This window comes from Ostrea edulis, chromosome 8 (genome assembly GCF_947568905.1).
Source record: "Ostrea edulis chromosome 8, xbOstEdul1.1, whole genome shotgun sequence".
Taxonomy (NCBI): Eukaryota; Metazoa; Mollusca; class Bivalvia; order Ostreida; family Ostreidae; genus Ostrea; species Ostrea edulis.
Window position 1 is genome coordinate 51,040,311 of NC_079171.1, and position 27,239 is coordinate 51,067,549.

Below are 27,239 nucleotides of genomic sequence, written 5' to 3' on the forward strand. Positions count from 1 at the left end.
GAGGGAGATATGTTGACTTTCTTTATTAGGGAAGCCCTATAGTAATCACATTGTCCATCCATCCGTCCATCTGTCTGTCAACACTTTCTTTGTGACACGATAACTCAAAAACAGTTTTCATCGTACAGTTTTCAAATTTTGTAAAGAAATACTTTACAATAAGAGGAAGACACCTATAGACTTATGTCCTGTGTCACAGTAGGTGTTGCATGCTAAAGAACCCTCACTGCTCAATGGCCTAAATTTGAAGCTCTTCACTGGTCTTGGTGACATCTCCATATGAGTGAAAAATTCTCTCGAGAGACGTTAAGCAAGATACAATCAATCAATCAATCTTATTATGACTGTATCTATTTACCACTGTCTAAGGGAGATAATTCAATTTGAATTGTGATATGAATTATATTGATAATAGAAAATTTGCAAAAAATAACTCTTCAACATTGTGTATGTGTATATTTTGTTTTTGTTTTTTTAATGTGATGCTTGATGTTACATGTATATTGAATTAAAACGTCATTGCCAGTCAGCAACTCTCGACCGGGATCAGAATGCAAAATAAAATTTCTTGTAGCTGGTTGCAAAGTGAAACTGCTTCATTGAACTATGCACGTTACACATTAGAGAACTATTCCTTTTAATAAAGAAAGTCACAAAATAGATACAAAATGAATGTACCTTATTCATTATTGTTGCCGAGCTTTCATCGATGAAAATCTCGAAATGGCGTGTTTCACTGCGCTTGTTGACGGTAAGGTTCACATTTTCAGCTCGAGTATTTTGATATTTGCTTATGAATTTTTTTAGCACATACATGGTATGTCTCTGCTAGGAATAATGGAATCTGTCTCACCTATATATGTAAAGACATATTCTATAGATTTCTATTTCTAAAAATGTATAACATGTCTATCAAATGTGTATGAAAATGTTAAGACCCCCAATGTCAGAATTTCCTTTTCCGAGACATCAATATGTCAAATTCATAATTCTTTTCAAATAGAATGTACCACATTTTTTACCAGTTATCCATTTCGAATCCCCTATTTCAATAGGATTTAGTTGCACTCTGTTGTGTTTGAGTGGATGAGTGTGTCAAACAGAAGGAATTTAAATTTTCACAAATTTGCATTCCAATATATCATTGAATATTTATACCCCCCGAACGAAGTTCTGGGGAGTATATAGGAATAGAGTCAGAGTGAGTCTGTCTGTCCGTCCGTCTGTCTGTGCAGATTCGTGTCCGGGCCATAACTTCTTTCTTCTTTGACTTAGGCATACCATATCTGGCACACGGGTAGATCACCATGAGACGATGTGTCGAATACCTTCATGATCTCTATATGACCTTGACCTCAAGGTCAAAATTAAAGGTTTTTTACAGTGGATTTGTGTCCGGGGCTTAACTTCTTTGTTCTTTGACATAGGCATACCATATTTGACACATGAGTGTATCACCATGAGACGATGTGTCAGGTACCTTCATGACCTCTATTTGACCTTGAACTTTGACCTCAAGGTCAAAATTGATTATAGAGTTTTGACATAATCATACCATAAGACATGGGTGTATCACCATGAGACTATGTGTCATGTACATTCATGACCTCTTTATGACCTTGACCTTTGATCTCAAGGTCAAAATTGTAGGTTTATGCCATGGATTTGTGTTCAGACTATATCTCTCATTTTCTTCCACAAAGGCATACCATATTTTGACACTCAGGAAAGAGGTAATTTATACCTATTAACAACACCCTTTGGGAGATTGGGGTAAGCGGGGGGTATTCTTAGTGAGCATTGCTCACAGTACATCTTGTATTAGTTCTAACATATATATACCAGCCCCAAACATTGCTATATCAAATACAGATGTCACTTTCCTCTAATAACCCTCAGCGGGGCCTTTGCTGACTGTGTCACTTTCCTCTAATAACCCTCAGTGGGTCCCTTGCTGACCGTGTCAGTTTTCTAGTTTGGATTTATACTGGAGGTGATGTTAATATTGATATAAATTGAAGTCTTCTGATTAATAGTATGTATTTCCATTGAAACTAGTTTTCTAAAATTTGAAATAAGATTTTATTTGGGGGTGAAAATCTGTACAGTGTAAATACTTAGAGGCATTTTTGATATTTGATGCGTACCTTGATTAAGGTTCTTGATTTTATTTTACAGAGGGTATCTCTGAGATATTTTGTATTGGTTCATCTTGTTTTAGTATTTTCAGTACTTTGATTTTACAGGGGGCGGATGTCTGTGCAGCCCTGGGAATGGTGATCAATATTGTACATATGCAATGATGGAAAATTACAGTAAAAAAATAATTGCTATGGAAACACTTGACAAGAGAGACACTCGTAAAGTTGATCTGGAAAAAGTGTGTTTTCAGAGAGCTCTGGAAGACATTAGAAATAGTTTTTATGTAACAGAAGTGGTTACTGATGTACATCCGCAGGTTGATGAGTTGATGAGTGAGTATTTGACGCGGCTGAAACGATACGCCCCCTTCACGATACGTCCCCTTCATGATACGCCCCGTTCACGATATTCCCCCTTCATGATACACCCCCTTCATGATAACGCCCCCTTCACGATACGCCCCCTTCACGATACACCCCCTTCATGATACGCCTCCTTCACAATACAATACATATTGCAATACTTATGCCATGATTCGATATTTTCAATAAGGTAAATTTTACAGAAGAAAGCAATAATGACTCCAGAGAAAAACTCATCAGATTCGTGGTGAATGACAGTTTGACTGTTATTGGATGCCATTTTGTCCTTTGTGCATGTAGAAAGATTAAGTATAGGTCAAGCCTGATGTACTTTACCAAACCTGATTTTAAAAATCAACATTTATATTGAACAGTATCAATATTTCAGTGAATCGTTTCAGCCCTAAATTATATGTACATTTATCACTAATTTTGTGCAATGACTGCTTTAAGTACTATTTGTAATTTTCTGAAATGTTTGTTATGAATTTAAAGCAAAGGGTTTTTTAAGAGACATATTTCCTTTGTATGCAGAAAAGCAGTATTCTCGCATTAGACATTCACATGATGTATGGCAAGCAGCAAAGGAGTTGAGGGAAAAAATTATTGCGGTAAATATCTAACATCATTTTGCAAATGGGAATAAAGTGTGGCTTTAGTCTTGAGCTAAAGTTTCCGCTTTAACAAGAATTCACTATAAAATATAAAGTTCATCATTTTAAAGTCTGGAATCAAAGTGCTCAGATTAACAACCAAAGTGTCTGGATTAACAAATATTTATAAACTAGATATTTTGGATTAGGAAGCATTTGATATTTCATTATCTATATGAATTTAACACATTTTATACATCTGGGAATGTTTCACTGTGAAATGAACTGATCATTAATTTAAGTACTGATCTATTTGCACCATTCACAATTTTGCAGGCTGGTCAAGATAAACGCTGCAAAGACCTTTTAAACTGGTGCAAGGATATAGTCGAACATTTTTGGTACAGCTGTGAAGTTGCGAGTTCACATGAAGAATTTCTAGTAAGTGTTTTTTATACATAAAAGGAAAGAGGGCTGTCTCTCAGCTAGAGTTAGAACCTTTCCCCATAAAGATATGATTTAGTAGTCAGGGGAAAAGAACTCGCCATCACCCATTTAATGTCCCCCATTGTAACGCAGAAAGGAACACAGAGATACCGGTACCTGTGCATCCGTCCGTCCCACTTGACTTTGTGGACACAACTCCTCTAAATCCGCTCAACGGATTTTGTTCAAATTTTGTAGGATTGTTAGTCATTATGTAGTTTATCATATTGTGCCGGCATATTGATTTGACGAATTTTACAGGAATTATGGGACTTTGTTGAATTTGTACATTCTTTACTATAGGAACACTTTGTGGCCGCAACTCCTCAGAAACCGCTCAACAGATTTTGTTCAAATTTTGTAGAATTTTTAGTCACCATATGATCACTGCAATTTTGATTTCACAAACGTTACAAGAGTTATAGAGCATTTATACTGGGACTTTTTTTTTGCGGCAGTGGGGGACATATGTCTACACGCAGCAATCTTACAATGCTTTCTGTGTCATATTATATCAATATATTCTTATTATTTCAACTTTGTTTTACTCCGTTTACCTGATCAAAATACAGAACTTGCATGATAGGTCGACAGGGGATGCTTACTCCTCCTAGGCACATGATCCCACCTCTGGTGTTTCAAAGGGGTTTGTGTTTGCCCTGTTATAGATTCTGTATTCATTATAGGAGTCACCGTAAATATGTTTATATTTGCTGTCGATTAATTTTTAGTGTTTTTGCGAGTCAGTTAAATTCGCAAAAATATTTTTCTCAAAAATAATGTTTCACATGTTTTTTAATATGTTTTTACATAAATTTGCAAAATTAAGAAACACAAAAATGAATATATAGACTATTTACTCCAATTCACAAAAAATAAATCGCCGCAAAAATATCCAGATTTACGGTATGAGATTTGATCACTGTTTGTTATCTTGACCTTTTTCATTTTTACATATATATTTTTTTACATTTTATGAGTGCATTATACAATAGAGGTAGTTATATTTTCATTTCTGATGATGGTCACCAATTTACAGGACATCTGGGTAGGAATGACCCACCACGTACTAAACAAACATAAGTGGGTGTCGTCGTATGCTAGTTTAGAACCAGGATATTGTTCCCATGGTGAACTGGATGAGGACAGAGACAAAAAATGGCTGAAAAAGAGGACTTCTGCCTACACCGCCCTGATTAAAATTGTGATGGACAAGCAGTTCTTAAAAAATGTACACTACCTCCTTAATTTTAGGTAAATATTAAAATCTTCATTTTGTGTCTGTTAAAGTCCATTTCCATGCCTTGTTTATAAACTTTAGATAGTTTATCATTTCTCTGAAGCTCCTTCATTGAATTTTATCGGTTTTGGAGTGTAATGCATGCGGGACTAAATGAACAATGGCTAAGGTCCCATCTGACTTTAGCTGGTTGGTTGGTTGTATACTTGTGGAAAAAAGAAACTGTATACTTAAAAGTTTAACACAAACGTAAAAGGTATCCTTTGATTGTTCTTTATTGAAGGCATATGTATGCAATGTATTGAAACAGATAAACAGTGTGTTTTTTTAGCTCACCTGAACCGAAGGTTCAAGTGAGGTTTTCTGATCACATTTTGTCCGTCGTCCGTCTGTAAACTTTTCACATTTTCGACTTCTTCTCCAGAACCACTGTGCCAATTTCAACCAAACTTGGCCAAAAGCATCCTTGGATAAAGGGCTTTCAAGTTTGCTCAAATGAAGGGCCATGTCCAAAGGGGAGATAATCACAAAAATGCAAAAATAGGGTGGGTTTATTTAAAAATCTTCTTCTCAAGAACCACTGGGCCAGAAAAGCTGAAATTTACCTGAAAGCTTCCTGACATATTGCAGATTCAAGTTTGTTCAAATCATGCCCCCCTCCCCTCCCCCCAGGGCCACAATAGGGGATCAAAGTTTTACATACAAATATATAGGAAAAATCTTTAAAAATCTTCTCAAGAACCACTGAGCCAGAAAAGCGGATTTTTACATGAAAACTTTCTGACATAGTGCAGATTCAAGTTTGTTCAAATCATGGCCCCCGGGAGTAGGATGGGGCCACAAGGGGGGATCAAAGTTTTACATACAAATATATAGGGAAAAATCTTTAGAAATCTTCTTCTCAAGAACCACTAAGTCAGAAAAGCGGATTTTTACATGAAAACTTTCTGACATAGTGCAGATTCAAGTTTGTTCAAATCATGGCACCTGGGAGTAGGATGGGGCCACAATGGGAATCAAAGTTTTACATACAAATTTATAGTTAAAATTTTCTTCTCAATAACCACTGAGTCAGAAAAGCTGATATTTACAAAAAACTTTCTGACATAGTGCAGATTCAAGTTTGTTCAAATGTGTGTGTGTGGGGGGGGGGGGGGGGGGGAGGGTAGGATGGGGCCACAAGTAAGTGGGTGGGTCAAAATTTTACATACAAATATAGGGAAAATGATTGTTTGCGTGCTGTAACTGCTCTTGGGATGCTGTAAGCTGGGTTGTCTCAAGATAGTTTGGAATTCATATTAACACTGGAAATGCTTTGTGGAGATGATATCAGCAAACTGGCATTGTTCAGGACTGCCCATGATCAGGACACCTATGTTTATACGTACATCACCTTTGCGTATTTGATTCCAAAAGCCAAGGCCCTGTTTCACAGCAGGTGTGGCATGATAAAGATCCCTCCCTGCTCAAAGGCTATGAGCATAAGCCTAAATTTTGCAGCCCTTCACCGGCAATGGTGACGCCTTCGTATATGTGAAAAATTCTGAAGAGGGACGTTACAATTTACAATCAATCAATCTCTTCATATGGGAATAAATATAACTTTGTTATGAGTACATGTATGTTTGAATAAGCATGTTTATATGTATATGTGGCTATAGTTTTATAAGTCTTCTTCTCTATGCAACAGACATGGAGGACTCAATCAAAACCATTATATTCATGCAAGAACATGTATTCAGTTAGACTAAATAAAATCTCAGTAATGTTTTGGAACATTATCCCATAACATGATTGTAAAGATATTGAAGAGCAGAATTTGGTTTTGGTTATGGTAATTAGTATTAATTATCTTAGAGATGTAGTGATCACCAAACTTGGCTGATTGAGAAAGAAGAAAAAAATCTGTTACAATAATGAAAGCTAGCAATTGTCACTTCAGATAAAAAAGAAAAAATCTGTTAAAATAAGGAAAGTTTGCAATTGTCACTTCTAATAAGAAAGAAAAGATGGACTTAGATGTCAGATAAATCATCATGTAAACATACCAGGAACACAACTAGTAGGTTTTGTTACTTGTAGTATTTGGGTCACCATCGAAATCCTTGGCACCTTGTTTGAATTTATCTTCTATTAAGCATGGAACCCGTGACACCTTGTTTGAATTTATCATGTATTAAGCACGCTAGAAATAATCTTCCAAGTGCATCATTATTTTCTTATTAGGAGTACAGCAAACCTTGAAATCTTCAACAACCATGTTTGGATGCATGCATCAGAAAGGCTGACATATACTCCTGATGTGTACAGAGCAAGAAACATCTTAGCTGCACTAGATTACAACAGCAGTGTAGATCTGCCCTCAGTAACAAATGAAGACGACAGTTCTAGGTATGTTACAACAGCAGTGTAGATCTGCCCTCAACAACAAATGAAGACGGCAGTTCTAGGTATGTTACAACAGCAGTGTAGATCTGCCCTCAGCAACAAATGAAGATGGCAGTACTAGTTATGTTACTAGTGAAAGTCGACTACATCCTATAGGGTTTTCTATATACACTAGTCTGTATTTGTGAGAGTTAATAAGGAGGTATACCACATTGTGATCATGGCAGACTTTCTTTTAAAGCATGAATGGAAACATAACTATCAACAATATTTGTATATTCTGTTGAGATTTAATTGCCTCGCGGAGTATCTCAGTCGGTGAAAATGCTGATTTGAGTCCAGCAGGGGTTTTAAATATTTTCAGATTACTTTCTATTACAATTGCATTTTTTACTAAATTAAGTAAATTTGAAAGTTTTCCATTTCATAATATTATAAATATCCTCTACCTTTCATCTCAGGTGTAGAATTCCTACTTAAGGTAAACTTGACCTTTTAACTTCGGATTTTGACCTACATTAAGACTGCAATACTTATGTTTTCTCATTCTGAGCTTAGTGATAAAAAATTAGTACTGAATTTTTAATTCTCATAATCTGAAAACGCTATTCAATGAATTCTACCCATTATTTCATTATGACCTTGACTTTTGATCTAAGTACACTACAGAATATGGTAAAGTTAAAACTGATGACGGTAAAGCATAAACAAATGACACCTGAGCCAACAGATTAGGTGTGCTTAAGATTAACAGACTTCTGTGCACTGATTACTATAGGGCTCCAAAGTCTGCTTTCTCCTTTTCCTTTTAACGGCTGTTAAATTTGGACTGATTATTAGAAATGAACTTATTTACATTGTCAATTCAGATATCAAAGAACATTTTCGAAGAAGTCCGGGAGATGGATTATTGCTGAAAGAAAAGAGAAGAAGACATACCATCATATCGAAGACATTTTTGAGAAAAGTTTAAGGATTCAATTTGAAGTGTGAGTGAGGACTGCATCATCCAGTAGGACTGTCTGACAAAGATCCCAGGAAAGGATGCATCATCCAAGAAGACTGTCTGACAAAGATCCCAGGAAAAGATGCATCATCCAGTAGGACTGTTTGACCGAGATCCCAGGAAGAGATGCATCATCCAAGAAGACTGTCTGACAGAGATCATAGGAAATGATACATTATCCGGTAGAATTGTCTGACAAAGATCCCAGGAAAGGATACATCATCCAGCAGAACTGTCTGATAGGGATCCCTGTAAAGGATATTCATCACACAGGAATGTCCTAGGAATAAAATATCCCAGGGAGGCCTGCATCATCCAGCAGATTGTATGACAAAGATCCCAGGAAAAGAGGCATCATCCAGCAGGACTGTCTGACAAAGATCCCAGGAAAAGAGGCATCGTCCAACAGGACTGTCTGACAAAGATCCCAGGAAAAGAGACATCGTCCAGCAGGACTGTCTGACAAAGACTCTAGGAAGAGCTGCATCATTCAGTAGAACTGTATCACATATTTGGTGAATTGTTGCCCCCTCCTTCCAGAGACCTTACCATTAGCTGAGAGGTTGTGACACAGAGTATGATTGTTACAGTACGAGCATATTCTTTTGTCAGTATACTAATATATCTCCTAACTTGGTGCATAGATAATGTTAGAAAAAAAGAGGTAAAATTAGAAGGAGCAATTGAGAGTTGCTAGAATTTTCATGGCGTTCAGGCAGAAGGCATATTCTGCATTTCAAGGCAAGAGATTTTGTGCAATGTCAGAGATGTTATTTAATAATTGTAGGAATTTACTTTGAACTTTTGTTTGATTTTTGCATGTCCATCATACACAGGTCAGAATATGCTCGTTTCTGCACATTTGGCCAGTCCATTATAAACTGTATACATGTATTAAAAAGTGCAGTAGTAACTCAAAAAAATATTAACACCCCATTAAACCATTCTTTGGACAAAAAATGGCTTTGGCGATGCTTTTATCAGTACTTTTTATGAACCTGTTTTCAGACAGGACGTATTATGTTATTGCACTGTTCGTGCGTCTGGCTGGCTGTCTGTCTGAGTTAATGTTTCCTGGACTTCTTTCTGTAAGGGACGCATATACGACATTGGAATTTGGTCACAATTTTTCCCTCAAGAAGCGTCAAAGGGAGATTGCATTTCAGCTGAATCGGTCTGTCCTTGACCTACCTTAAGGGTTTAAGTAGGTAAAACAGTTTTCTGGATTTTTTTCGTTACAGATATTGCCCAGAAATTTACACATAAGCTTCTTCTCGGAGGAATACAAGTTCAGTTTGCATTTCAGCTGGATTTAATCATTATGTAGGTCACGGACAGTCCGTGACCTACATAATGATTAAAAGTAGGTCAAACAGTTTTCTAGGCTTTTTTTGCATTATGGATACAGATATTGCCCTGTTACATAATTGTATTTAGTCACAGGCTTCCTCGTAGAGGAAAACAAATTCAGTATACATTTCAGCTGGATTGGTCTGTCCTTGACCTACTTTTGGGCAAAAAATAGGACAACAGTTTTCCGGGTTTTCTTCCATTACAGATTCAGATATTGCCTTGACATTTAGTCAAAAGTTTCCTCTTTGAGGAATACAAATTCAGTTTGCACTTCAGCTGGATTGGTCCATCCTTGACCTACTTTTGGGCTATAAATAGGTCAAACAGTTTCCCCCTTTTTCATTACGGATACAGATATTGCCCTGATATTTTCTCAAAGGCTTTCTCTCGGAGGAATACAAGTGCAGTTAGTATTTCAGCTGGATTGGTGCATTATAACCTATTTTGGGGTAGACGTTGGTCAAACAGTTTTCCAGATTTTTTTTTCGGTATGGTCACACGTATTGCTCTGAAATTTTGTCATAACTTCCCTCTCAGATAAATACATAATCAGTTCACATTTCAACGTAATTGATGCACCATGGCTTACTTTAGGGCACTTAATTCAGAGTGCATATTGTGCTTCCAGGTTGAATCTCGCTGTCCGACGGGCGTATATTGTATCGTTTTGCGGTACTCTTGTTCTTTTGGAAAATTATTAATAAAAATGTTAGATCTAAAGTGTGTTATGTTAAATTAAAGAAATATATCACTGTATAAGTGGCGGATCAAAATTGGAAGAGGTGATTATGACCCAAGTTAACCACCCAAATGGTGGATTGAAGCCCACAAAATAAAAAAATAAAAATAGAATTACCATTTTATTAATTGTATACGGTCAGGAGTTGGTATGGAGGATGGATATCAGACAAAAGCAATTATGTACACATTGCATTTCCAAGGGAAAAGAACATGCATTACGTTTAGCTATTTTTGAATGAAATTTTACTCTATTTTTCAACTGTTGAAATAAAGGGGACAAGTTATGATTCATTGTTCCGCATTGAGGAAACCCACTATTTTGCTGGCCGTGAAATGTTTTTTGTTTGCCCAAATCACGCAGTCCCCGCGAGATTTATCCAAATAATCAGACAGAGCCCTCTTAGCATGTAGACAAGAGAGACAAACTCATACGTGGAGTCCATGTTTCAATTAAGGTCATACGCAACATTTTTATAAAATATTATATCCAGTACGATTTCCGAACTAGGTCTTAGATCCCCTGCGCTTAAAGCGACAAGTCAGCGTTTCAGATCTACCTGTCTGTATACGTTTTACATATTTGACTTCTTCTCCAGAACCACTGGGCCAATTTCAACCAAACTTGTTACAAATCATCCTTGGGTGAAGGAGATTATAGTTTAATCAAATGCAGAGTCATGCCCCCTTCAAAGAGGAGATAATCACGAAAAATATAGAAATAGTGAAGTCATGCCCTTCAAATGGGAGATGATTAGAAAAATGGAAAAAAAAATTCTCAATAACCACTGATCCAGAAAATTTCAAATTTACATGGCAGCTTCCTAACGTAGTGCAGATTCAAGTTTGTTAAAATAATGGCCCCTGAGGGTAGGATGGGCCAACATATATAGGAAATCAAAGTTTTACAGTTCAATGTAAGGAAAACATCTAAAGAACCAATTGGCCAGAAAAAGTTCAAATTTACATGAATATATAGGGGGAAATTTTTAAAATATCTCTTAACGATTTAAGTTAAGGTTTCCATATTTTGTATATACATTGCATTTCTATGAAGGATTGATTGAATATTGTTTAACGTCCATCTCGAGTATTTCACTCGAATGGAGACGTCACCACTGCCGGTGAAAGGCTGCATAATTTAGGCCTATGCTCGGCGCTTATGACTATTGAGCAGGGAGGGATCTTTATCGTACCACACCTGATGCAACACGGGACCTCGGTTTTTGCGGTCTCATCCGAAAGACCACCCCATTTAGTCGCCTCTTACGACAAGCAATTGGGTACTGAGAATCTATTCTAACCCGGATCCCTTCGGAATTCTACGAAGGAACATGGGTCGTTGCAAACCACCAGTGAGAGCAACAGCATACTAGATATTGATCAAACCATCGATCGAATATACGTCGTCACACATCAAGCCACACAAATACCTCGAATAAGTGCAGCGTAAAGCCACCAGATCTTAGCCAATATACAGGATACATATCCAGACTGTGTCTCATTTCTGCTTGATCACCTAGGCTGGGATTCTTTGCAGCATCGACGGACCAAAAATCGACTTGTCCTCTTTTACAAGATAACGCGGTCAGCTAGTAGACATCAATCCAGTCTAGTACTACACGCCTGGATATGTCAGGACTAGAGGAGGCCATCGCTATAGATATCCACGTACTATCAGGACGTCTATAAGGACCCCTTCTACCCTCGGTTTATTAAGAACTGGAATCTTTTACCAGAGTCTGCTACAGCAGTACCCTAACTGGAGGAGTAAGGGCCGGATTAGAGAGTAATCCCTGGGCACAACTGGAACCCTGGTAGACGACAGGCTCCCTGAACAATCTTTAAATTTTTATCGGAAGAAGCTTTCGTTTTTTAACCGAGTTGGAGTTTGTATTACACTCAAGAATAAGGTCAACTCCATACAGGAAGAAGAAGGAATAAAGAAATTAAATGACTAAACATTCTTGGATCTCTGTGTACATGTATATGTCATGTTTCCCAAATTACAACTGTACTTCCGTTTTGGCTGGGAGAATATAACTTCTTATTGCGCGAGTCTCCCATGACAGGCAAAAGGTTGCGTTCTGTATTTGATATAATGACAGGGTTTTTGACCCATTGTTGTTAGGCTGCATCACTCTCATGTCTGCTTAACACGCCGAGTCATCTTCAGAATGTATACACACATTCTTTTGGAGATACAGAAACGATGATGTGGATCATAAAATCAAGGATATCATTAAAATACATGTACATGAACATACCTCATATAATCAGCGTATATGTGAATTGCTAAACATTAAATGTCATTTTCCAGTTTCATGAGCTTACACGACTAGTTCATTCCCAATAAAAAAAACCTTGTAACTAAATGACCTTTTGTATGGCTTAAACTACCGAAGACACCTCCATTGCATAGATGCCACGGATTATACAGAAATTTCTTATGAGAAAATCATTCTATGCTGAAAAATAACACCCTACATGATTGTCTCTTCGCCAACATTCTAGTTAAAATTAGAAGTGAAAGTCGCGAGTTTTAGATTTGTGCTTTAAAGGGGAAACCCTGTGTCACGATAAAGATTCGTCCGTGACCTTCAAGATTATACCAGGTCAACATTTATAGCACTTCACCTACAGCTGGCGACGTCTCAACATGGATGAATATTTATTCGAAATGGTACGGAAAATAAACCAACTGTTGCTTTAGACTGTATGTGTTATCAGATACAAAATTATGACGAAGTGTGGAGACAGTGATATCGTTTTATTATCATTAGTTGTATTCAAAACAAACATTACTATTTATCCAGCATACGGTACATGTATATGAGAAGAACTGCGCATGCGCCATGCATCAGTGTCACGTTCATACTAGGGGACCACGTTGCTGGTGCTGTACATACTGTATTTCTGTGACCAGTATTGGGAATACTGGCGCGTGGAGTCCCTGCTGCTGTACCATCTGTGTGTGAAGATCAGTACCGGGAACTAGCACGTGGAGTCCCTGCTGTTGTACTGTCTGTGTGTGAAGATCAGTACCGGGAATTGGCACGTGGAACCCCTGCTGTTGTACTGTCTGTGTGTGAAGATCAGTACCGGGAACTGGCACGTGGAACCCCTGCTGTTGTACTGTATCTGTACCGGGAATACTGGCACGTGAGTTGCGCATTGCTCGATAGAACCTGGAGGAGCATCTCCCGCAGACGACATCTGTTTTTTCCGTGGAGTCTATCAGGAATGTTGTTCGTAGATACTCCTGGATTTTTCTGTAGATGCGATGCCTGTTTTGAGGTGTTGTTTTCTTTGAACACGTGAGGCAAGGGTAACTTTTTTTTGATCTAGGCTTTCTGTCTGAAAAAAAAAGTTTCAATATGTATTCCACGCGAAATAAAGCTTTCTAACTATCACGGGCAGATACGGTATTGCAAATGAAAGGTGATTATAACGAAGAGTGGCCAACCTCATAAGGAATACAAAATAGAGAGTAGGGCAAACATGGGCCCCTGGATATACCAGAGGTGGTATCAGGTGCCTAGACTTACATTGTGTTAATGGGAATTGAGTCAACGGGTAACATTTCGCAAACAGAATATGTGTTAGGTAGGCCAAGAATTGACTTACCTGATCATTTCTCATTGCTGATAAATATATTGTTGCTAGGAAGTGCATTTACTGATAACATTTCCCAAGTACACTAAAACTGAGTTTCGAAAGTTTTTCAAAAACAATTTTTGGGATCATCTTTAAAGTGGAAAATGAAGACTTACGGTACATAACATTCACCTATATGTATATGAGCTTCAAACAAGGAACAGTGTTGTGAAGACATGGTAGTAAATTAAACTTATGACATAACAGTTTCAGATGCCTAATTTGATTGATAGTTAAACGTAGACAACAATGACCCATTTCTATTATCTGGCCTTTACATAAACAGGTGGTTTATGCACGCAGTGGGGTATCAGTACTATTTTAACAAATGTTTCTAAACCAATCAGATTCGTCTACTACATGTATAACACCTATAACCAACACTCTGTAAACGACTGATAAACGTAGTTAAGAAATGCGAAACTGTTTTTCTCATTCTTGTGAAATCAACGCGTCATTTCAAACTCTCAAGCTTAAGAGCCAACATCCTTAGTGTTCTCATGAACATCCTTAAAAGGTGTTCTCATGAACATACATGATACATGTATGTGTTCTCATTAACAATTCATTAAGTTGATTGAAATATAAATTCCAACATTGAAACAACTCCCAACATTTATATACAAATCCCTGTTATACCACAAATCGTCGGTCCATCCCAAATCCGCGCCCGGAATCCCAAATGCGGGGACGATTTGGGACAAGATTTCACTATTATTAGGGATGACGATTTGGGATGTACTACAGTACACCCCATATCGTCACCCGTCCTCAATCGTCGCCCGCTAATATTTTATTGACGTTTTTAGGATAGATTACACCGAAGTTATTTCATTGTACCCTCTTTTATAATGGGGTACATAGGTTTCACTTGGTCTGTTTGTCTGTCTGTCCGCACCCATATCTCTGGTGTTTGTCGACCTATTGGACTGCAATTTTGTATGTAGATTACAAGTGACCCCCCCCCCCCCCCCCCCCCCCCCCCATCAGAATTCTGTAATGAGAGCTTAAAGCGCTGCGAACTGTGCACAATTTTCAGCAACTCTGCAATATCTCTGGTGTTTGTGAACCGATATGTGGGTTACATATGTTCCGGGCATGTGCTTCCCGTCACATGAAATATCTTGATCACGAGCTCAAAGCACCGCGAGCTGTAATCATAGCGAACTATTTTCGACTGTCACTCTGGTGTTTGTGAACCGATTGAGTTAAAATTTTGTATGTAGGTTATGTGTGACTAATCAAAGAGGTTTCATTTATTTGTTGGTTTACTTGTTCGTTCATTTACTTATTTAGAGAGAGAGAGAGAGAGAGAAAGAGCAACAAACAAAAATATTGAGAAATAAAGTGGAAGGATGGGTGTTTCTCGAGGTTTTCACGAGTGAGAGTGTCCAAACGGCGGCTAACAGGCATTATCTAACATAATCTGATGTCACTAACAAATCTGCGGTGCACAAGACCTAACAACCCCATGTTCAGCAGAATGACCCTACAACAAAAGGCAAAACGATTTATTGTCGAAAAAATTCATAAAGATAACAATGACACCACCACCACCAACATATACAACTCTTTCAATAGTAACAAAACCACTTACCAACCAAAACAACAATAACAAATACTGTGATCATAATAAATCTTTTTAAAAATTTATACAACAGAAAGACAAAGTAGAAGATTAAAATGCTTGTAAGGTCCAGAGAACCTTTTGTGGTCATAGGAGAGGAGAAGGATCAACAAACAGGGCCAGTTTGTATGTAAATGGTGCTTCCAAATAGTTGCAGCAAGGGGGCGACAATTTGGGGTGCGAGGTTATGCCCAAATCGTCGCCGGCGACTATTTGGGACGGGCGACTATTTGGGGTGTTACATGTACAATCGTCGCCGGCGACTATTTGGGACGGGCGACGTTGTGGGGTGTAACAATCCCAACATTTAAATACAAATTCCAGCATTACATTTAAATACAAATTCCAACAAAATTTAGGTATGAACATAAATCAAAAACTAAAGCGTTGTTTGTTTCTCTTATTTTACCGATTTGGAAAAAAAAAACCAGTCCGATTTTAAAAAAATATTTCAGTTATATTCCTTTCAAGAATTTTTTTGGTGCTAAATTAAGAAACTTTTTTTGATATTTTTGTTTTCCTACTTTAAGACTTGATATTTCTTAATTGCATGTCAGAAATAAAACAGATGGTTTTTCAATATTAGAAAACCCGAAGTTTTTCAAGTTTGGTCCCAAAGTCAAAACACATTTTCCTAAATACCCAAAATTGTGGTAATAAAAGGGAAAAGAAACATTAACTAAATCTAGGCTGAGTTAGCATTGCGAAGGCACATATCGTCAGGTAAGGTCATAACTAGCGTCTGACTCACGCTATCCCCATGTCGGTTCGAAATTGATGAAGTTAATGTTTGTACACAACCTGAAGGCACATCTGCAAAATGCGCATCTGGTGCATCAAAATTGGTACCATAGAAGTTTTACATTATGACCCCTGGGTCGAGGCCTCTGTTGGTGGACTGTTAGTTTCCGAGGGTCTCTACAGCCCAGTAGCTAAGTACTTCTTTATTAGCTTGAAAATACGGATGTATATTTCATTGCTGGGACAAAATTTAGAAATTCATTTCCAAATTAAGGATTATCTCCCTCATGCATAGCTCTTATCCCTGGACGAATTTGGCTCCAGTTTTTTTGGCACTCTAATTTTCCTTTTAGCTCACAAATTTGGACATTTTGAATTTCCAAAATTTCATCTTGAGCATCACTGAAGAGACATTATTTGTTGAAATGCGCATCTGGTGCATCAAAATTGGTACCGTATAAGTTTCACATATAACAAAATCGATAATACAACACGTTTCTGAAACAACGATGCCTCCGCGTGGCAGCAAAGTAATTCTGGTACAAAAAGAAAAGTATTGTCACAAGGAATACATGTTAGAAATATGAACGCCCTATCACTCACCTTACACAAGTTGCCATGGGTAACGTTTTTCAAAAAAATAAGTAAAACCGAGAGGTCAAAGTTACAAAGTAAAAACATTTGGTATTGAACGCATTTATAAATTTAGTTGAAAGTACATAAAACTTTAGTTGAACGTACTTATAACTTTAGTTGAACGTATTCATAACATAAGTTGAACGTACTTATAACTTTAGTTGAACGTATTCATAACATAAGTTGAACGTACATAAAACTTCAGTTGAACGTATTTATAACTTTAATTGATCGCACGGAACTACAGTGAGGAGATATTTCCTTCATGTCATTTTATGATTTGACCTGCATAGCAGATTTCAATCGGAACTTAGAAATGCGTGTAAGCACATCAACTGAAATTCACTCAATTTCTTCAATTTCTCTTTTTTGTGGGTAAATCGATGTACATGTATTACAAATTACGTTAATCAGTTATCACTTACTCTGGAGTAACATCAATTTGTGTAGTAAGCAAAAACCCTTTTATTTCAAAATGTATAAAATGTAGTCATGTAGTTCCTCAAAATGATATATCTAAAGACATAACTAATATACATGTATAAATAAAATGCAAACAAAATGTGTAGAAAGGCTATGGTTGCAAATACACTACAAAATATTGCATTCATGATATTCCTCGTCAATAGTGGTTGCTATTGTTCAGTGGTTAAAGCGTTCGCTCCCTGATCGTAAGGTTGTGGGCACCAGCCGCGTCAAAACGTAGACGTATTTAATGGGTGGATTGTTCCTTACCCAAAGGATTGACACCGAGAAATGAGAGTCGCGGGTCTTTCGGATGAGACCTTAAAGCGAAGATAAGAGTCTTCATGTTTTCTGCATTGTGTGAAGACGCCTGTAACGACTGAATCAAGAATGAAATTAGCTTAAAATAGAGACTGGTGCTGACTGTACAAATACAGACAGATTTCCTAAGAATATATGTGGTCATCATTGAGATTTAAAGCGTTTACGGTAGGCTGTGATTGTGTCTCTTAACAATCGTTTGAGATGCACTGCTCTGGCGATTTAGCAGGGGCTGACATCTAACTTCATTGAACTTCAAACGTCTTGTAGAAATACGGCATAATGTGACCCACATACTATCTCACTCAAATGAGTGTTTGGAATTGCTACTGCATGATTTTCTTTTCTGGGTTTGCCACCTTGCTAGCTTTTCTTTTCTGAATTTGCTACTGCAGATAGGACATCGCTAGCTTTTCGTTTTTGTGAGATCGATAATGCCTTTTTGTACGGTTTCATGGAAGCCTCTGACATGAACAAGACTGGTCTTCCCGCGAACTCTGCATCATTCATGGCTGTCATTGCTATCGCATGTAAATGTTGTCGAGTGTACGTATTTTCGCAATTCGCTGATTTGCAGATTCCTCTCATGAACCCTCCAAACGACCGTTTTTTGATTGCGGTAGAGGTGAACCAGATGTCGCAAAATCTGGGGAAGGGTATTGCATCTTTCAAGCAAGTATTGAAGAGACTAGTAGCCCCTTTGTCAGTTTTGGACAGCAAAAGACGTAGCATCTTCAGAGGACAACAGGGGGAATCTGGGACTGCATAAAGCCGTCTTTCAAAAGAAAACTCATCACTATTCAAGCCTCCTTGAATTCTTTTCTGCTCTGTCTCATGAGAAAGGACAATATATTCCGAACCATCTCTATCAGTTCGGAAATCGAAAGAATCCATCCGAAGTTGATGGGACTGGAAGCCACGTGAAAGGAAGTGTAAAGAAATACTCAACCAAACACACTGACGTAGTATGGTCGGTACAAAAGGTGCAGCTTTGAAGTACGAATACATTTTATTTAGATCGTCAAAATGGATAACTTTGGTATGACTGCTTGAATCAGATGGTTCACTTTTCTGCATGACTTTCAGCATACCATCTAATGTGTTATTTGCCGACTTGAATACTTTGTCATGTACAACATCGATCGTGCGATCAATATCTTGTAGGTACCTGTTCAAAGCAGATCTAACGTTTTTCAGCGTGTTTTTGTGGTAGTGCTCAAGAATTTCCTTACGTTTAGCGGAGTGCTTGGGTTTGGCCTCGCAATAAAATTTACGTAAGCGGACTGCCAATACATCTGCTGACACAACAACAAAATCCAGTTTTTCTCCGTACACCTCAATGTGCCAGTCTACAATATTAAATTTCTCTGATTAAGTTAATCTGACAATTTTCAAAGCATGTACAAGAGTAGAAATATGTATAAAAAAGCAAATCTATTTCAGTTTTAGCCGCGGCCTATTGGAAATTCTGTTATCAAGTTTGATTTGATAAGTGTAGGAAAATATCGAAAATATTTACCTTGAAATAATTTGATTGCCCATCTGGTGTCATGTTTGGTGGATTTCGACTGTCTTGTATCCTCAAAAGTCACAGTCACTAATTCGCTGTCTGAATATGTTTTAAATCTCTTTGTGGGGGCAGCAGGGGACTCGGAACAGGTAGATACGACAGGGGACTCGGAACAGGTAGATACGACAGGGGACTCGGAACAGGTAGAGACGACAGGGCACTCGGAACAGGTAGAGACGTTCTCACACAGTTTACTTTCCAAGTTATTTTCATCTGGAAGGAATGAAACAGCTTCTAAATTTGTTAAGTCCATATGGGGGATGTCATAAAGCATAAACTCTTCAAACATTTCATTTTCATCAAATGTCCCAAGTCATTCATTGTGCATACACACAGTACAGTGAGAGACAGAAGACTGGCTGACTTCTATTTTCATTACATTTCATTTCAATTTTACATGTTCAAGAAAATAATTTCTGTCTACATTTTTGTAAATAAATTTCATGCGAATTTGGGGGGGGGGGGTTGTATTGTATTGTAGTATCGTACTTGTATATTTCCTTTAAAACTGTTCCTAGTAGATTATTTTGAAATTATTTAGGAAATTATTTTGTATTGCTAAAGCTACGTAGCAAAGGGATACCACAAAAATATGGCATCACGTGACCCGTGCGCGTTTCCAGTTCGTGTATTGAAATTTACTAAAAGCAGCGGGGGTTGTAAAACGATGCCACACAGATCCATCTAATCTGATTCATTACGGATAACTCCGTTTACCTGATCAGGATATAGGGCTCACGGCGGGTGTGACTGCTCGACAGGGGATGCTTACTCCTCCTAGGCACCTGATCCCACCTCTGGTTTGTCCAGGGGTCTGTGTTTGCCCAACTGACTATTTTGTATTGCTTGTAGGAGTTATGAGATTGATCACTGTTCGTTATCTTCACCATTCATTGAAATTCATTACAATTGTTATTGTAGGATTACTGTCATTACGCTATACCGAGACATGTACAAGTAAACTTAGAATCGCCTATTAATGGCTATACCGAGACATGTACAAGTAAACCTAGAATCGCCTATTAATGGCTATACCGAGACATGTACAAGTAAACCTAGAATCGCCTATTAATGGCTATACCGAGACATGTACAAGTAAACCTAGAATCGCCTATTAATGGACACCTGACTGAGGACTGTGTGGCAATGTCAGTATATGGATGTTTTTAATATTGTCATCACTTCAATTTTCATTACGAAAAAAAAATGTTTTTCAACATATTACTCCCTATTAATGCAAGTCTCTAATGTTCCACAAATGCTTATTTGTGTTCAGGGGTCCATAATATCGTATTCTTGATGGAAATTATGAGATTGATCAATGTTTGTTATCGACACTTTTTCATTCTGAAAACGAACAGATTATCACACTCGAGAATTTTTCACTCATATCGAGAAGTGACATACTGTGTAATCATTAGAATTCGTGGTGGCTCAATTTCCGTGGAATTAGTGGGTATCCCTCACCCACGAATTTACATCCTCAACGAATAAAGACATAACAAAAACTCCAGAGTTATCTTTCTTACAAATATATATAAATCCACGAAATTACGTCCCCACGAACCCGTAAAAATTCAGCAATCCAGGAAAATTGGCCCCCACGAATTTAAATAATTCTACAGTCAATCATACCCCAACAAGATGTGGTTGTGAAACACAAATGCCCCCGATAATGGCAAATCCGAAGATTTGATTTGATTTGATGTTTTCCGCCACACTCAACAATTTTTCAGTTATATGGTGGCGCCCAGTTTTTGTTGGTGGAAGAGAGAACCCAGATACGATGCACCTGGGAAGAGACCACCGACCTTCCGAAAGTAAACTGGGGAACTTTCTCACTTACCAGCGCGAGCAGGATTCGAACCCGCACCGACAGAGGTGAGAGGCCGTGCGATTTTGAGCGTGATGCTCTAACCACTCAGCCACGGAGGCCCCCCAATTCCGAAGATGGCCAAGGGCAAATATCTTGGTACCAGTAGAAAGAACTTGTCAAAAGAAATGCTCATGTACAATATGAAAGATCTAATATTTACCATTCAGAAGTTATGACCAATGTAAAAAAATTTTTTTATTAAAAGTAGGTCAAATGTCAAATTCAAAAGGTTCAATACCAACGGAAAGATCTTGTAACAAGGAATACTCATGTAAAATATCAAAGCTCTATCACTTACTGTTCAAAACTTATTGGCAAGGTTAAAGTTTTCAAAAAGTAGGTCAAACTCCAAGGTCAAGGTCACAGGGTAAAAAATGTTGGTACCCACGGAAAGGTCTTGTCACAAGGAATACTCATGTGAAATATCAAAGCTCTATCACTTATTGTTCAAAAATTATTAGCAAAGTTAAAGTTTTCAAAAAGTAGGTCAAACTCCAAGGTCAAGGTCACAGGGTCAAAAATGTTGGTACCCACGGAAAGGTCTTGTCACAAGGAATACTCATGTGAAATATCAAAGCTCTATCACTTATTGTTCAAAAATTATTAGCAAAGTTAAAGTTTTCAAAAAGTAGGTCAAACTCCAAGGTCAAGGTCACGGGGTCAAAAATGTTGGTACCCACGTAAAGGTCTTGTCACAAGGAATACTCATGTGAAATATCAAAGATCTATCACTTACTGTTCAAAGTTATTAGCAAGGTTAAAGTTTCAGACAGAATGACAAACAGGACAAAAACAATTTGCCCCCCCCCCCCCCCCCCCCCCCCCCCCCCCCCCCCGGATCTTCGATCTCGGGGCATAAAAAAAATGAGCAGGATAAAAATGGATCCCTGGAAAGAGCAGAAGTGAAATCAGGTGCATAGAAGGCAGTAAGCATCCACTATCGACCAATCACAACTCTCATCTGAATCAGATGTACGGGCTAACAATTGGTATGAAACACATCAGACAGCAATAACCTATTGGGAGGTTGCAATTGCAAATATGATCATTTTAACGACCATGTTGCAAATTGCAGACAACGTATTTGTCGGTGGCCTGCATCGTTAAAAAACTTGATCAAAGACAGAACACGTGTTCGCGTATCGAATCAGCTGAGAAATATATATACTATATCCATTTACATTTGTAAGCTGACCTGTTTTTATATTCCAATGAAGCAGAATTTATTCAAAAACTTCTACGTGAGAAGAAAAAATCTCTTGCTATTCGATATTTAGATAGCTATTATAACTTTAATGGAAATAGATGCATGCGATTGAAATGGATATGAAAATGGCCATCTTTAAAAGACATGTGCGTCACGAAATAAAAAAAAAATCCAATAATATTCAACTGTCACATCCCCTATGGTAGCAAGAAAAGATTGATTGATTGTATGTTGCTTAACGTCTCGCTCAGGAATTTTTCACTCATATGGAGACGGCAAGAAAAGAAATATTAACTGTATATATGACTTCTATTAATACCTTTAGTTCTGTCATTTATCTTTACCAACAACATATTTTCTATAATTGATTTGTTGTTAACTTTTGCGTCCCTTCAAGAGCCCTTAACACACAGTGAATCATCATTTTTAAGACCTATCTAGTCGCCGAGTGCCAATTAAACAATTCAACACCTGCTGGGACAGGGAACTTCCGGGTTTTTTTCATGCCTCATCTGAGAGATCCATGACTTTCTCCTCCATCGTGAAAAATGTCTTGATGAACGTGTTTAACTGATTTATCGAGGCGAACTATCGAACCTAAAATACATATCAATAGAGCTGCCGCAAACGTCAAATAAATTCTTTGTAATATGGACAATATAAAAACTTGGAAGAGAACACTTCAAAAACACATTTATTTTTTCTAAATCATTTTAAAAAATCAACAGCAAACGGAAACTATACAGCAGAAAACACTAATATGTTAAATGATGTGCTTAACTATTTCCAAATTGTACAACTTTTCAAGCCGTCTAAAATGGAAAGTGCTATTGCTATCAGCCAAATCTAACTAACACCAGAGGCTAAGGAAGGGTTTCCTTTAGACGATAGTCCAAGGTTACTACTCAAGTAGTATAAACATGAAAAATAACCGGCAACAATGGGTATTTCGGTAGAAAAAAGTTGCACTCTTGGGATGTGGGTTAGTACGTATCAAGAATCCCAGTTCGTTTCAGAGGTTGTAGGATCTGTAATACTGGATAAAGTAATACTCAAACTTTTCTTTTGAGCTGGAGATATTTTCCTCCTTGGAGGATGTCTGGAAGAATGGAGTGATTTCTCATTTCTGTAATGTGACATAAAGAAAATATCCCGGTCCTCATATCCCTCTTCACTGAGGATCTGAATGACAGTGGTACGCAAACATTGACCTGTGTAAATCCGAGATAGCCCTGCAATCTTGCTCATGTCTCTCATGAAGTTGGAAATGGTACGTTTTGATAGCTGACTATTCCTATACCATATCGAGCAGGATTTCGGAAGGGTAACAGCATCATGGAAGACCTTATTAAACAACGATGTGGCTGTTGGTTCAGTTTTTTCCAATAGTAGTCTGAGCATCATCACGGGACAACTGTCTCCACCTGTAGCATACATACGCTTTTCAGACTGCATTGCAAATTCATCTACACTGCTCTGGCGATTTTTCTGGAGAGTATCAGGATTGAGAGTGACGTATTCACCTGTTTCATCCTTGTGAAATGTGAATGAATCTTGTTTCAACTGACAATGGAATTCAATACCTCGAGAAACAAAATGGATCGCTAGTTGGAAGTAGACACAGTGTCGAAGAATGACCGGACTCAGTGATGCGTTCTTGAAATAAGATGTAATTTTTTTCATATCTTCTTTTTCAATAATATCTTTGTGTTTTGTGCATATGGCTGTACCATCCCTCATGCGCTCTTTCAAGAGACCATCTAGAACACCATTGGCTGTTTTAAATTCTTTGTCCTTTACAACATCTATGTTTCGTTTAAGATCAGTCAATTTTCGATTAATCCCCGCTCTAATATTTATTATTGTGTTTCTGTGGTAAAGGTCGCCATTCTTCCCAGGCCGAACTTCACAATAAAACTTTTCCAAAAGTTTGCCGAATTCTTGTGCATCAATTGTTTCAAAATTTATTTCACCTCCTCTTCTTTCCATGCTCCAATCTGAAAATCATTTCATAAAATGTACACTCTAAATCATATTATCACCATTTGTTTCATAGGCTACTGCTACCCGTTAATTTGACCTCCATTGTCATTGAATTAGTATGTGACTGATTGATTGATTGAATATTGTTTAACGTCCCTCTCGAGAATATTTCACTCATATGGAGACGTCACAAATGCCAGTGGAGGGCTGCAAATTTTTTTATTAGCATTATTTAACCTAGGTAAATAAAAACATGGCACGGTCCTTGTTTACATAACAAGGACTTGTGACCTCTATATCCCCCTTGTACTTTGACTACTGACATTCAAATCTTTGCTGATCATTAGAAATACCTTAGTTTAGCATTCTAAATATTAAAAAAAATAAAAAAAAATCTGAAAATGTTAAGCTCAAATCGTGTCCATGTCCCTTTAAACCTATTCTATAGATTTTGTATTGCTTATAGGAGTTATGAGATTGATCACTGTTCGTTATCTTCGCTTTTCATTGAAAGAAATTTGTTAAGATTTCAATGGTAGTAATGTTTACACTTCAAATACGTCGAAGTATGGTTAAGGTGTGCTGAGTAAAGTTAAAACAAAAATCACAAAATGTTCCTCAGTGCAATTCACACTATAGATCTATCACGTCACGATATAAAAGTACGTCATGATATATAGGTCTATAGTGGTATCGCGGGGAAAATGTCAAAATATTTTCTAGCTATTTACTACCATTCTCCAGCATTCAAGATGTATATCTCATGTGATTTTTTTTTCTATAATAATATATAAGTCTCATGTTTATATATATATATATATATATATCGACTGGGCACAGTTGAAAGATGACCATATTTTATTTCGATCAAAGCATATTCCTAAAGGTAACTAGTTGCAGATTTAGGTTTATGATAGAGAGGTAAGATATTTTGCCTCGTTTAGATACGATTTGGCAGTGAATGTGGGAAATACCCAATATTTGAGTCGAGATTATGGAAATTGCTAAATGGATATTTTACCGATCCGTATCACTGTTTAAATTCACCATCCCAATGTAGACATATCAAGCCCAAACTGCAAATCTTTTGAGTGCATCTTTCACCTGTGCCGATGTGATAAACAACTGGAAGACCAGCGGATAAAAATAACTCTACCGGGTAAGTCACTTCTACGATGACGTAATGGTTCAGCGAGGGGTTGTTTTATGTATTGACAAAGTTTAGTAAAAAGATGCTTGGAAGAATTTTACTTTAATTTGAATATGGCGTTATTACTTGTTATTTTACTCAGAACACATTAACTCCACTATGTTCCTATGTAAAGTGAAGATAACGAACAGTGATCAATCTCATAACTCCTACAAGCAATACAAAATAGATAGTTGGGCAAACACGGACCCCTGGACACACCAGAGGTGGGATCAGGTGCCTAGGAGGAGTAAGCATCCCCTATCAATTACTGAAATAAAAACATAATGGAAAGGTTGAAATGTAATTTAGTACAAATTTAACAACAATGTAATCCCAGGTAATACTGTTAATAGTATCCTAGTGGTTTCTTGTTTGTTTGTTGTTTTTTTTTTTTTGTTTTTTTTTTGTTTTTGTTTTTTTTTTGTTTAGTTCTATTAATACAATTCTTCGTTACATAAAATATCATACCTCGAATTATTTCGTGTTTACACTGTATCGTACCTCGAATCATTTCGTGTTTACACTTTAGACTATGAAATATCGTACCTCGAATCATTTCGAGTTTACACTTTAGACTATGAAATATCGTACCTCGAATCATTTCGTGTTTACACTTTAGACTAGATAGAATATCGTACCTTGAATTATTTTGTGTGCCCACTCTGTGTTTCTCTTCGTTGACTTTGCCTGCCTTGCTTCAAACAATGCGTTCACTTCTGCCTCTGTCGATTCTTTGAATCTTTTGAGAGGTTGGTGACATTCCATTGTAAAAAGATCCGACACTGAAGCTTGCGGGAGGGGTTCTTCTTTGGACATATCACTACAAACTTTCCGAAATTGTTCCAAATTAATTGCTTCCCAAATTGTTTCAAATTAATAGTTCCTTAAATATCACCAGAGGTGGAAAAACGAATCCCATTTACCCATATTTGTTGGAGATCGATTTCATGAAAAATTGTACATACCACTGTTTTGGTCTGTAATCAGTCTATTTGTGCGCGCGTATTCATAGTTTATAAATGACAAGCGTAAATATCAATTTGTTCCGAAGGGTATTTCATAAAAATCACAAAGGTATAAAAACTGCATTTTCCATGTGGTTACTTAAAAAAGTAGTTCAGGTAAGTACCGGTGTATATTCACATAACATTACACACCGACAACCCATATTTCTTTCTGATTTAAGGTATTGAAGAGATTTGTTGAAAAGGGGCAAATGATATAATATGCTTAAAACAAACGTTACAACGCAAAATGATTTATATTCAGCATAAAAAGTTACAAACACTACGAATTGGCATTCTATGTATGAACAGAGAGGCATATGGACCAGTGCAACTGCAATTCTCAATAAAACAAGATGTGTTTGTGAAACACTGTTGCCTACAAAATGCAACCAGGTGAAAGGTCAAATATTTTGATGCCAATAGAAAGTTCTCGCCACAAAATACACATACCAAATATTAAAGCTCCACCTCTTATGGTGTAAAAGGTATGACCAAGGTAAACGTTTTTCACCCCAGACAAACAGATCGACCAAAAACTGTATGCCCCCGAATCTTTGAATTTGGGGACATAAGAAAACATCAAATCTCAATTATAGCTCCAACCTCACCACTTTGAGCATGACGTAAACAAACCTCAATTCTGCATAAA

At 37.3% G+C, this 27,239-nt stretch overlaps 2 protein-coding genes across 5 annotated transcripts in view; one reads left to right on the top strand and one right to left on the bottom strand.

The window, feature by feature from the left end:
* Window positions 1-10,290, top strand: part of LOC125661394 (mucin-17-like) — a 32,986-nt gene extending 22,696 nt beyond the window's left edge. Inside the window, exons 13-18 of one of the 2 annotated variants that reach the window (XM_056146410.1) lie at window positions 2,247-2,474; window positions 3,039-3,115; window positions 3,434-3,538; window positions 4,623-4,837; window positions 7,050-7,214; window positions 8,081-10,290. In XM_056146410.1, the coding sequence (XP_056002385.1) occupies window positions 2,247-2,474; window positions 3,039-3,115; window positions 3,434-3,538; window positions 4,623-4,837; window positions 7,050-7,214; window positions 8,081-8,204 (914 nt within the window). In that variant the 3' untranslated portion in view covers window positions 8,205-10,290. Of the gene's footprint in view, window positions 1-1,703; window positions 2,105-2,246; window positions 2,475-3,038; window positions 3,116-3,433; window positions 3,539-4,622; window positions 4,838-7,049; window positions 7,215-8,080 lie in introns of those variants that run through there. The other variant, XM_056146411.1, reaches the window with a different exon arrangement.
* A 2,809-nt stretch (window positions 10,291-13,099) lies between these two features.
* LOC125663311 (uncharacterized) overlaps window positions 13,100-27,239 on the bottom strand; it is a 72,041-nt gene continuing 57,901 nt past the window's right edge. Inside the window, exons 11-12 of one of the 3 annotated variants that reach the window (XM_056146412.1) lie at window positions 19,275-19,538; window positions 17,417-19,104 (exon numbers count right to left, since the gene is read on the bottom strand). In XM_056146412.1, the coding sequence (XP_056002387.1) occupies window positions 18,119-19,104; window positions 19,275-19,538 (1,250 nt within the window). In that variant the 3' untranslated portion in view covers window positions 17,417-18,118. Of the gene's footprint in view, window positions 13,666-17,416; window positions 19,105-19,274; window positions 19,539-23,083; window positions 24,406-26,221; window positions 26,411-27,239 lie in introns of those variants that run through there. The other 2 variants (XM_056146413.1, XM_056146416.1) reach the window with 2 other exon arrangements.